Raw genomic sequence first — 12862 nt, 5'->3', positions numbered from 1 at the left:
GTAGAAGTAGACACGCTATGTGCAACTAAATGTCAAATAAACTTTCCTAAAACTATCTGCATGAAAAATCTACAAAATTCTAAAAGCAATGGGTTAAGAATGAAAAACCTCTTTCAAATAAAATAAAACAGCATTTTTCCATTTTAAAACAAAAAAAAAAAAAACTACGTGTATATCAAGTGAACTGTTTAAGAACAAAATAACAGTTTGACCTACTTCAATACCAACACACCGTGCCGCGTGGCAGCGTCGCAGTCAATGTTATCGACTCCGGTTCCAGCTCGACCAATCACCTTCAGATTTTTAGCTGCCGCAATAACGTCTGCAGTAACTTTTGTCGCCGACCGCACCACCAAGCCATCGTAGTGCTACAAAGTATAGAAATCAATCCGTAATAGCAGTATTTCTGAATAATCGCTTCTAGATTACAGAACAATTGTGAAAAAAAATGTATTTAAAAATTCCATTTAATTAGGATCATTTCAATATATAAATGTTTACATTTTTTTATGCTTTATATACTTTTTTCTTTTTTGTTTCCAACTGGTTTAGTACTCTTAAGAGATGATATGCCACTGGTATAGATCCTATACCAGTGGCACAGAGTAGTAATATTATTATTAATATCAATTTATTTCCGAAGAAATGTCCCTTTACAGCTATGCAGCTAGAGGACATGAGTTACATACAGAGATAAAACAAAATACAGACAAATTCATTGTATACAGAGCCAGATACAAATATACGGCCTTAAACAGCCACTGGTGAAGATACAAAAACAAAGTTACAACAAATAAAAGTGCATACGGATACATCGGAGCGTGGATAGTGCGGCATCACAGAGAGTCCACCTAGAGCATGACTAAGGCATACATGTCTGCAAGAATGGAAGATCTGTAGGTTCTGTCCTTGCAAAGTTTCTCGACATCTATGGCTAATCTATCAAATATTTGGAAGGAGCTATGTGGAAACATGTTGTTCAGGGAGGACATGCTACGCAGCTTCGATCTGTATGGGGAGATGTTGGACTGGCATCTTCTCCTGTCGGACGGTCTGGCGATGATATCCCATATACCAGGTGAAATATCTTAACTACACTGTGGCCAGTGGCATATTATTATTATTAGCCATATAGTGCATGGAAGCCTGAGGCTTATGCTGCACCAGCCAAAAAAAAGTTGAGTTACCCAGAAACAGAGAGAGAGAGAAAAAAAAAAAAACCAAGAGTCAGAAGTAGAAGGGAATCACCAAGAAAGAGAACAATGATGATATCCAGCTAAAGATCCTGGGTGTGCCAAGATATCATCTAGAACAGGCGGTTCGTTGTATGTAGCAGGAGCATTACTAGGAATTTTGACACCTATGGCCGAATATCAAAAATGGCCTTTATTTTCATAAAATTAAATTATATAATAATATTAATTAATATTTTAAAATTAACTGTAATGTTAAATTCTAATTAAATTATAGAACTAATTTTTAAATTATTATCCATAATAATGATAATTGCATGTCATATTTTTAAAATAAATTATAAATACGGTTATTCTAAGAATCAATCTCCGCTCTACTATCAAGCTTTCATTTGTTCTCCGACATTTCGAAGCACTGATCAAAGTCTGACTCAATTCGGCGCCTACAATGAATGGGACCTGTGAACAGGTTCACAATCGCCAAATAATAAGAGGCATGTGATGCAAGAAAGCAAGCGTATGAGCTTATGTAGCATCAGCCAAAAAAAAAAAAAAAAAATTTCCCTCTAAATGTTTGTCCAGTTCCTCCTTGAATTTATTTAAGCTATCAACTTCCAACAACGACAGATGGAAGTTTGTTCCAGCAATTAACCACCCGCTGGCTAAAGGCAAATTTCGCCACATATATTCTAAAACTTCTTTCCTCAATTTGAATTTGAGCCCCCTTAGGTTCGTAATCTGAGCAAGTGAAGAATCCCATAAGAATTCAGCGTGCTCAACCCATTCAAGGCCGATACACCTCAATCAGATCACCTCGAAGGTGCCTTGTCTCCAGCCGCTGCAATTTGCAGATTTAAGCCTCTTGGTAAGAGAATCTCTTCATTCCCTCACCAATCTTGTTGCTCTTCTCTGTACACGTTCAAGCAAATCTACATCCTTCCTAAAATGAGGCCTCCAGACCTGTACGCAGTACTCAAGGCGTGGCCTCACCATTGCTTTATATAAAAGGGATAATCACCTTTTCCCTGCTAGCAAAATTCCTGTATATCATTGACAAAATCCCATGACCTGCTCTTGCAGCCTGTCTACATTGCTCAGAAAACTTCATATCTGACTGCACAATTACTCCCATGTCTTTTTCATTTTCTATCACCCTAAGTGTAGTACCATACAGTTGGTACGTTCCTCTGGGGTTATTTCTACCCATATGCAGTACTTTGCATTTGTCAATGTTAAAAACTTTAATTGCCATTTCTCAGCCCATCTGCCCAAATTTTCTAGATCGTGTTGCAGTAGCACACTGCCATTAACAATCCTGCCAACCTTTGTATCACTGCAAACTTCGACACTAAGCCTGATATCCCTTGCATCAATATCATTGATAAATATACAAAACAACAGTGGGCCCAACACCAATCCCTGTGGAACTCTACTAATAACATTGGCCAACGAAGAGCAGCGTCCATTGATTACCACCCTCTCCCACTCAACCACCCTTTTATCCATTGTAGCAGCTTACCCTTAATACCATTCTGTTCCAATTTTTACAGTAGTCTTCCATGCGCAACAGCTTTCCTGAAATCCAAGTATATGATATTAAAATTATTTTTTGCATCCAGTTCCTTTGTAACCACATCATAGCATCCAATCAAATTTGTCAGACAAGACTTTCCCTTAACAAACCCATGCTGTGTCTGAATTATTGCTGCAGTCTTGTCTAGATGATCCTGTAATGCATCTTTAACCAGTGACTCCATTATTTTACCTGGAACAGAAGTTTAACTGGTCTGTAATTACTCGTGTCACCTTCGATCCCCCTTTGTGAATTGGGGATTTGACATTCCAGTCCGTGGGGACCTCCCCTGAGTCCAAGGATGCTCTCATAATTATGGCCAAGAGTTTGCTTAGTTGCTTTGCCGCCTCCTTTAATATAACTGGATAGATCCCATCCACCCCAGGTACCTTTCTTATATTTAACTTCAATTTCTCCTCCACTTTGCTCTCAGTTATTACAAAATCATTAAGCACCCTGCTACAATTTGATAACCTTCTGGCATTTTCCTTCCTTAATAACTCCTCAGTGCAGTCTCCTCTGTTCCAGTTTGTGCCATTCTACCTCACAATAGCAAAACTACCAAACCGCCAGGTATGGTATTCACACAGAGGAAGATAGCATTTTTGGTAGATCCAACAGAGAGAGCCGTTAGTGAATCTTGCGGGCGTGGTCAGTTTCATCGCTGCCACCTCTCTCTCTTATTCTGGTTTCAAGATTTGCAGATGAAATACAATAATTCTGAAAATTAAATTTCACTAAATCTTCTGGCTCCCCTGAATCCCTGTACCACCTCCCGATTAATTAAGAACTCCTGATTTAGAGCTTGGGCTCTGGTACAACAATTTATTTTTTTATATAACTTTCTGTAATCTTTGCGTGTAAAATTTGAGTGTTGCAGCTACACTCTTTGCACCATCAGAATGATTATGCCACCACTTTTTTTTTTTTTTTTTTTTTTGGAATTAACGGCAATTACAAAAGAGCCATGGCACTAGTAGAATGCCAATTTTGGATCCAAGAGCGCAAGTGTGCGTATGCAGACGAGGGGGGGTGGGATGTTCTAAATTATTCCAAAAGCATGTTCAACTTCTGAATTCTCTCAAATAACAATTCTCCTATACTGTTCCCCCAGTAATATATATATATATATATATATATATATATATATATATATATATATATAACTGGGTCTATCCTTAGTGCGTGCCGAACAGTGGCTGGTGTAAAGGCAATGCCGGCTGAATAATGCTTAGGAAACGAACAATTTAAGTTAATAGGAAGGAACACCATACATCAATAAAAAGGGACATTCGGCAAATGAAAATATGTAATTATTCTAAAACCGTCAAGGATAATAAATTATTGCATACCCAACAGCGTAGAGTAATGTGTTCCTTATTCCTAGACATAGGTAGTTTAGTATTCCTTAGGAAGTAGCTGGAGAGTCCCGACGAGTTAAGAATCCAAACTTCTCTAAACGAGTGACAAGAAATAAAAACAATGCTTGTAATGGAAGGAGCGAAGACTGTGCAATCAGGGTCGGTGCAATTTATTCAACAAACTAAGCGAACCCTTTCACGCGAGTGCCCATAGTAAATTTTGATAAGCTTGTGTAAGACCGAAACGTTGCTTTAATGTGTTTTTTTTTTTTTTTTTTTTTTTTTTAATAGTCAGTCTAAGCCATTCCTCCCTTCATAAAGTTTTCGTATTTTCACTTAAATTTGGAAGTTTTATCTAAAACTGTTCGTAATTTGTCACCCCAGATGTTGGTGTCCCTGAACAATTGCTAGTGCAGGGGTACCCTTGGTTTTTTTTTTTTTTTGGGGGGGGGGGGATGTGTTGTTTTTATGAAGCACGTTTGTAAAGAACATATAGAAAAAAATCCACTAATCTAAGTACGAAGCGTGTTTTATTTTAATCTTTTAAATTAAATGCAATGAAGTATATATTAATTTATAAAAGTATGTATATTTGTAGCTAAAATTATGTCAAATCTTTTATTTGCACTCGTTCTAGAAGATGGAGACGCATGAAATTTGGGAAATACAGTACTGTATTTTAAGGAGCACAAGGTATGAAACTTCTAACTTAGTAGGTAGCGACGGCCCTGTGTTGTGAGCAGTGATTATCATGATATAAGCGTGAAGTTTAATTTCTCACTAAACGGTCGGTAGTTTCTTTTATATTCAACTGCCACCGGAAGTTAGACTTTTTCTTTATTGTAACTATTTATGGTCAGCGGATAAACTAGCGCCCAGGTTATTGGCAACATAGTTTAAAAAGCAACGCAGTTTCTTGTGGCAGCCGTATGGATTCGATTGCATACATGCACATTATGACCAAGTACGGTATTATGTGACCACGGTCACCAACCTACCACCCCGCTCCGCCTTACATAGTGATAAGACTACTATAATTACTGGTAATTATAGTTTTCTTTTCAATTTGGTAATTGTTATTTATTTTCTGCAACACAGGCGTTGCAGAAAATCATTTTTTAGTGTCCAAAACCAAACATTTTATTTTTTTTAATAATGCTTTTGACATTTAGTGACTTTTCAGTTAGAAATAGGATTTTTTTTTTTTTTTTTTTTTTTTTATGATGTAGTTTGATGTATGAATAAGACCAATACCGGTTCGTGCAAACCAACTGAAACTAAAGTTCAGTGCACTCCTGGTTAAATACTGTATGTCTAAAGTATTATGTGGAAAACATCGTGAATGTATTTGTAATTTGCTTCTGATATTCGATCAGTTTGAAGTGAAAGAAGTTGGCACGGGATTTTAATGTTCTTTGATATAATGATCATCAAGTTTTAAAGTTTTACCCATAAAAGTAGTAAAAGAACAGATCTGGATATTGTAAAGGGGTTATTAGCTTTCTGGTTAATCCATCTAATAATGATTTAGCCACTTGAGAAGTGTGAAATAAAAATTCTATAAATATCTTGTTACCCTTATTATAAGTAATTTTTAACTTCCTGTGGTAAAATAAAAATAATTTCAATATATTGTAGTTAGGGAAGGACGTTACTTGGTTGTTTTCAATATAATGGCTTTTTACTCCTCACGGCTGATCCCTTTCGTGGCACCCCCCCTGTGAAGTATGTGCCCACGGGATTCTACCCGACTGCCTGGCCCTAGTTCCGCTGTAGCCGGAGGGATCCAGTGAGGGAGATGCTCAAATATTTGTAGGGTTTCTAAGGGAATTATAAATAAAAAAAACATAATTCCTCTCCATCCTTGCTAGTTTAATATACAATTTCATGTGAAACAAAGTTAAATTTAGGGTGTAACAAGTACTGCCTTATTTCATTGATTGTAGCCGCATTGCAGTAGATGGCTGTAGGATAGATTTCCTGCATCATAAAGCTTGTTTATATAGGAAAAGGTTCTCTTTTATCTAAGATAACAGATACAAATGAATGACAATTGCTCTTCTGTACTCAGTAACCGTCACGCATGCTTGCACAACTGCCTAATTTTTGACATATATTTCAAGTTAGCATTATTTTCAATAAATTAATTTAGTTCTTGTTCTGATAATGCATTAGTACCAAATTACCGTTAATAACATTAAGTGAGTGTTATGGTGATGTTTTTGTGATATCCAATGATAATTTTATAGCAGTTGCTTAGCCCAGTTTTAATATGGAACTGAGCAAGCCCGGAAGGGCGGTGTTTCATACACCAAGCTGTGCATGTGGCCAGATGGTTGAGTATACTCTGACGCGCTACTACAAAAAATTTACAATTCGGTCAAGGTCAGTTTTTTGTTTGGAGGTAAGATTTCAGGAAACTCAAGTAACTAGACTTTACTGGTTACGGAGGCACGTGCTATGATATAACGAAGGGGTCGCATTACCTAGCAGTTCCAGTTTTGTAATTGAATACGGCTACGCTTTGTGTGCGTAATTAAATACAGGCAGTTCTCGATTTTACTAGTTAATTCGTTCCTTGTGCGTGCTCGTAAAGCGGGGATTCATTTCCCATAGACATAAGGTTAAAAATAGGGGTATTAGCCATATGGTGCAAGGAAGCCTGAGGCTTATGCTGTACCAGCCTAAAAAAAAAAAAAAAAAAAAAAAAAAAAAAAGTTCTGAATTACCCCCGAGAAAAAGAAAGAGAAGTAGAATGGAATCACCAAGAAAGAGAAGAATGATGATATCCTCCTAGGAAATTGCTTAAATTATTAATGAACCCAGTTATCCAACAAAGTTAAAAAAGAAAAAAAAAAAAAAAAAAAAACTTTATTCTTGAATTTCACAAAAACTGAAGAAATTTTGAAAAATTTTATACTAGCTTGGATATCACATTTTATTACATATGAAGTAATACAAATTAGTTCTGTCTCAAAAGCTCGTTCGTTAAGTCGATTATTCTGAAAGCATTTTCCCATATAATTTTTTTTATAAACAATGGTTAGTTCCTCCGAGTAGCACGTAAAAGCCTACTTAATTCATAATGTAGCTAAAATTGCAACCCATTTAATAATCTCGAGACCTGGGACTGGGCACAATTTTTGGGCCCCGTAGATTACTCGTACAAGTGAATTGTAATATAAATAAATCTGGGACCCTTATCGAACTGGGGATCCCAAAATTGTGGATGATAGGCCACGCATACAAATTGAAATTCAGTTAAATGTTCCTGGGGTGGTAGTTTGGGCAAGGGGAATATCTGTTCAAGACTGGTTGGACTTTTTTCTTTTAAGGGCATTTTCACTTCAGATATGTTGTAATGTTACAGGAATATGCACGGAATGCGTCGGGCTTCATTAGTTTTAGATTTTGTTCTAGTGTGATTTTTAATGATCCCACTTATATTAGGAGTTGCGATTATCAAACAGTGTTCATAGATAGTTGTTGAACAACATAAAATACCCAGTCAGTCTCTCTCCCTCATTCAGAAATTATTTTTATTTTTTAGGCTGGTACAGCATAAGCCTTCGGCTTCCTTGCACCATATAGCTAATAATAACAAAAGATAAATATTTCTACACAACTTTTTTTATTCTTACAGTATTGTTAGGCCTAACACTAAATTTACGACTACTCGATCGCCTAAGTTAAGCTACGAAACGGACAAAAAAAAAAAAAAAAAACAATCTCGCCTCCAAAACTAAAGATCATCATGCGTTTTGAAAACTTTCCATTGCTCAATGAAGCTAATCCAGGCCTTCTATTTCCCAGTCGAAGAATTATTCTTACTTTTAACATCCCAACTCTACCAAACTCTAACAGCTGACTATCCAAACTGTCATGTACGTCCTTACATCCCGCATCCACTAAGATGCTATATCAAAAATATGGACATTCTCATACAGCATCTCGTGGAGTCTCAGTCTACCCAAGGAAGGTGTGGATCCGATTAACATCAAACATGACACCATGATATTTTCAAAATGTAAAGGAAATCATCCAGTCTGATCAAAATCCTGTGAACACTGGAAAATAGGGGGGGGGGGAGATCCAGAAATAAAATTGAGAAAACAAAACCTCTCAGAAAGCTAAAAATCCTATTACACCAACCACTTCCAAGATTTCTTTATATCACGTCTCGTCAGAAGCAGCAGATCATTCTAACTCAGAGAGATGTGTCGGTCTCGCCTGACATCCCAATCTCTGACTAGTGCTTAAAGTCCTCTGAATACCAAAGCCATGAATCAATCTTTCCAGAAAACATGCATTCAACAAAAACAACACTTAAATCAAGGAAAACTGAATTAACCACAGTTACTGCTACCAATAAATCACATATCGATCTTGTAGCAAATTCGAGCAAGAAGTAGATCTAATCCTTCGGATACATAAAGAAAATTATACGAATTGAGCCAGTTTTTTTTTTTTTTTTTTCCCTTCTCTCTAAAAGAAGGAACCAAATCTCATAAACCGAAAGAAAAAATACTAGCAAAAATCAGCCAGATTCAATCTTTCCCCGAAAATAAATAATGACACATTTAATTCAGTGGAACTGTAGAGGATTTGGAAACAAAAGGCGAAATTTATTTATTTTCTTACATACTTCTTATCCAGAGAGCATGCATACACACTAAACTTAGGTGAGATGGCTCAGAATTATGGCATAAACGATGATTATTTAATAAATGAATAATTACTGTATTTAATAAATGAGTGAACCCGGCTGGCATTTCACTTCGAGATATCTACTAACTGCCCAAGTCAACTCAATAAAACTGATGTACCATATACAGTACAGACAACACAGACATGATGCACAAGCTGCTCACATGGTAGCGTTATCATATTAATTAATGCCAGTATATCCATCTTAAACCACTTATCCTGCGACAATTACCTTTATAAAGAACACCACGTTCTGGAACCTATAATATATACCGGTCTCTTGATCACATATACAGTCTCCTCTCGGTGGTTAGGATGTTCAGGCAAGTTAGAGAAGTACGTCATAAACGAGTTTGACTCTTCTGGCATCCGTCTTTTTCTCTTCATATCATAAAAGAGTGACTGACCTCCGATTGGTCAATCAGAAAGACCGAGTAACTATGCTATCCTCTAATGTTTCTATTCACAATAAATAGAAATATGAGGACGGATACAGATTCATCTTTTCTACAAAAAAAAAAAAAAAGACATTTATAATGAAAAAAAAAAAATTTTTTTTTAACTCTGATTTTAAAATCAGAGTAACGCGGGATAAGTTTAAATTGTAAATATCTTCTCTTAATGGAAATGTAGTAATATATCGCTTGTCTATAAAAGACTGACACTATACTTAGACACAACAGCCAACTCTAATTTGCCTAATCGGGGACTTCAGTGGTCACCATTCATTGAGGTTCGCCTGAAATAGACAAGAGCGAGTTATCGAAATTGTTCTAGATGTCCATCATCTTACTCTACTCAACACTAGTTCCAGCACATATGTATAGATGTATTCACTAGATCAGCGTTTCCCAAACTTTATTTAGTCACGGAACACTTTATCTCATAACATAATCACGGAACACAAGTTTAGCGGGAGCCAAAGAACTGTTTGCCAATATTTTATTACAACATACGACGCACTGGGCATCTTTATTTCAAACACATGTAAATCTGAAATTCAAATAACTATCGTTTTGGTCTTTAATTAGTTGGTTCTTGTTTTTTTTTTTTTTCACTTCGGATTTTTGGGGAACAAAAGGCTGCGACTGTACATCCTCACTTTGACTTGTGACAATATTGTGTTCGTTTTCGTCGACCACAGTTGCACTACTAGAAGTACTTTGTTTCTCGTTTTAAAGTTCCTTTTTTCTCAACCACAAATCCATGGTCACATATTTTAATAATAATATTTCGAAATACTAATAATTATCAAAAAAAAAATTATACAAGGAAGCGAGTTTAGTTATGATATCGGTTCGCTTCCCCCTCTAATTCAATCCGTGTACTCCAGGCTAAATCGCATACGAATGGATTATTAGACCACTACATTGCTACTTTTCATAGATGCCATTACCTCTATGCGAAGCCCGCCAAAATAAAGTGTTCCGCGGTCTATTTCACTATTAGTCTATGCCAGTATATTAACCAGAGGGGGGGGGAAATGTTAAAAATTATGATACAAAAGTGGTGTACGCTACAAATTTGAAAAAATATTATTTTATTATTAATAATTACGATTTTTCACGGAACACAGTTTGGGAAATGCTGCACTGGTTCACCTTCGGCAATCGATCTCTTTATCTGCATCCAAACTTCGAATGGTCAGTTCATCAGAATCCATTAAAATGACTACTTCTCCATAATCTATAAACACCTAAAAAAGTCATGTAAAACGCGTCGCAGAAAGTGGTAGTTTGCATATGCAAACTAGTCAATTTTTAATTCATGTGTGAAATTATTTCAAAATTTTATCCAGTCTCAATCTATTGATGCTGCACACACTATATTACAAAACAAGTATTTTATGCAGCAGATATCTCCATCCCACAATCAGCTCAATATCTGGAAGGCGAATTAACCACTGGTGAAATCAGGAAGTACGCAGTTAATAAGGGAAAAAAAAACAAAGTAGGGAATCAGTTTTGCAAATATCCCTACTACTACTGCAAATCTCTCATCTCAAAATCTCAGCCACAAAGACTCAATCCATTCTGCTCAGGGGACACCTGTATCCCCGGAGGCAACCAGAAATCAAAATTAAATGGCACAACAATCAAACTGGTATCTGAACTAAAGCTCCTTGGGGTTGTCATAGACACAAAGCTCTCCTTCATCCCACATCTAAATTATCTCCAGAAAAAGATAAAAAATTACACGAGTGGGGATTAAAGAAGCGTACCCTGACTTTGTACTATAAAGTAGTGTTTGTACCTGCACTCACGTATGGCTCCAGTCTCTGGTTTCATAGAGCTGCCACAATGGTGGGCAGCAGGAAACTGAACATCATTCAGCGGCCGATCCTTCTAATGGTCTCAGCAAGAGGAATGCCAGAGGTGTATTCAACTCTAGCAGTAAGCTACAGAATCTTGAAATAACTGGGAGTAAAGTGGAGGAGAAACTGTTGAAGATAAACACAAGAAAGGCACCCGGGGTGGATGGGATCTATCCAGTTATATTAAAGGAGGCAGCAAAGGAAGTAAGCAAAAACTTAGCCATAATTATGAGAGCTTCCTTGGACTCAGGGGAGGTACCCATAGACTGGAAATGTGCAAATGTGACCCCAATTCACAAAGGAGGATCAAAGGCTGACACAAGTAATTATAGACCTGTGAGCTTAACTTCTGTTCCAGGAAAATTAATGGAGGCACTGGTTAAAGAAGCACTGCAGGATCATTTAGACAAGACTTCAGTTATAGCTCAGACACAGCATGGTTTTGTTAAGGGGGAAGTCTTGCCTGACCAACTTGATTGGATACTATGATGCAGTCACAAAAGAACTGGATGCAGGGAATAACTTTGATATTATATACTTGGATCTTAGAAAGGCTTTTGATACTGTTGCACATGGAAGACTGCTACACAAATTGGAGCAGTGTGACATTGGAGGCAAATTGCTGCTATGGATAAAGGGGTGGTTGAGGGGGAGAAGACAGAGAGTGGTAATCAATGGACACTGCTCATCGTGGACTAATGTTATTAGTGGAGTCCCTCAGGGCTCAGTGTTGGGTCCATTATTGTTTTCTGTATTTATAAATGATATTGATGATGGTATATCAAGCTTAAATGTCCAAGTTTGCAGATGATACAAAGGTTGGCAGGGTTGTCAAGGACACTACTGACACTATGCTGCTGCAAGAGGATCTGCAAAAGGTTGAGCAGATGGGCTGAGAGGTGGCAAATGAAGTTTAACATTGACAAATGTAAAGTACTACACATGGGAAACAGCAACCCCAGAGCAATGTATCAACTCTGTGGTACTACACTGACAGTGGTAGAGAATGAAGGGGACTTGGGGGTGGTTGTGCAGGCAGATATGAAGTTCTCTGAGCAGTGCAGACGGGCTGCAAGAGTAGCTCATGGAGTATTGTCAATGATATACAGGAATTTTTCCAGCACGGATAAGGAGGTGATTATTCCATTGTATAAGGCAATGGTCAGGCCACACCTAGAGTACTGTATACAGGTCTGGAGGCCTCATTTCAAGAAGGATGTAGAGCTGCTGGAACGAGTACAGAGAAGGGCAACAAGATTAGTGAATGGAACAAAGGGGTGCTCTTACGAAGAAAGGCTTAAATTTTGCAAATTACAGTGTCTGCAGACTAGGCACCAGCGAGGTGATCTGATAGGTGTATAAAGCCTTGAATGGTTTAAGCATGCTCAATGCTGATGGGATTCTTCCTCTAGCTCAGAAAAATCACCTGAGAGGGCATAAATTCAAATTGAGGAAAGACAGATGTAGGATAGACGTGCGGAAATTTGCCTTTAACCAGCGGGTGGTTGGTTGGTGGAACAGACTCCCATCCCTTGTGGTGGAGGTTGATAGCCTAAATAAGTTTAAGGCTCAGCTGGACAGGTATTTTGAACGAACAGAGGGGTGAAGTGGATTTTTTTTTTTTTTTTTTTTTGGCTGATGCTGCATAAGCTTGCTTTCTTGCATCAAATGCCTCTACTAATGCTAATGCATGCTGCGCCACCAGTACCCATGC

General features: G+C 37.3%; 1 protein-coding gene across 1 annotated transcript in view; it reads right to left on the bottom strand.

Annotated features, from left to right (window-relative positions):
- Positions 1 to 12862, bottom strand: part of LOC150079481 (D-3-phosphoglycerate dehydrogenase) — a 120835-nt gene that overhangs the window by 80736 nt on the left and 27237 nt on the right. The window contains exon 2 of the mRNA XM_090383731.1: positions 217 to 368. Within this exon, the coding sequence (XP_090239857.1) occupies positions 217 to 368 (152 nt within the window). The remainder of the gene's footprint in view (positions 1 to 216; positions 369 to 12862) is intronic.

Source organism: Mastigoproctus giganteus, chromosome 10, assembly GCF_048544385.1.
Source record: "Mastigoproctus giganteus isolate SK-2022 chromosome 10, ASM4854438v1, whole genome shotgun sequence".
Lineage (NCBI taxonomy): Eukaryota > Metazoa > Arthropoda > Arachnida > Uropygi > Thelyphonidae > Mastigoproctus > Mastigoproctus giganteus.
This window is presented reverse-complemented; position numbering and strand designations above follow the sequence as displayed.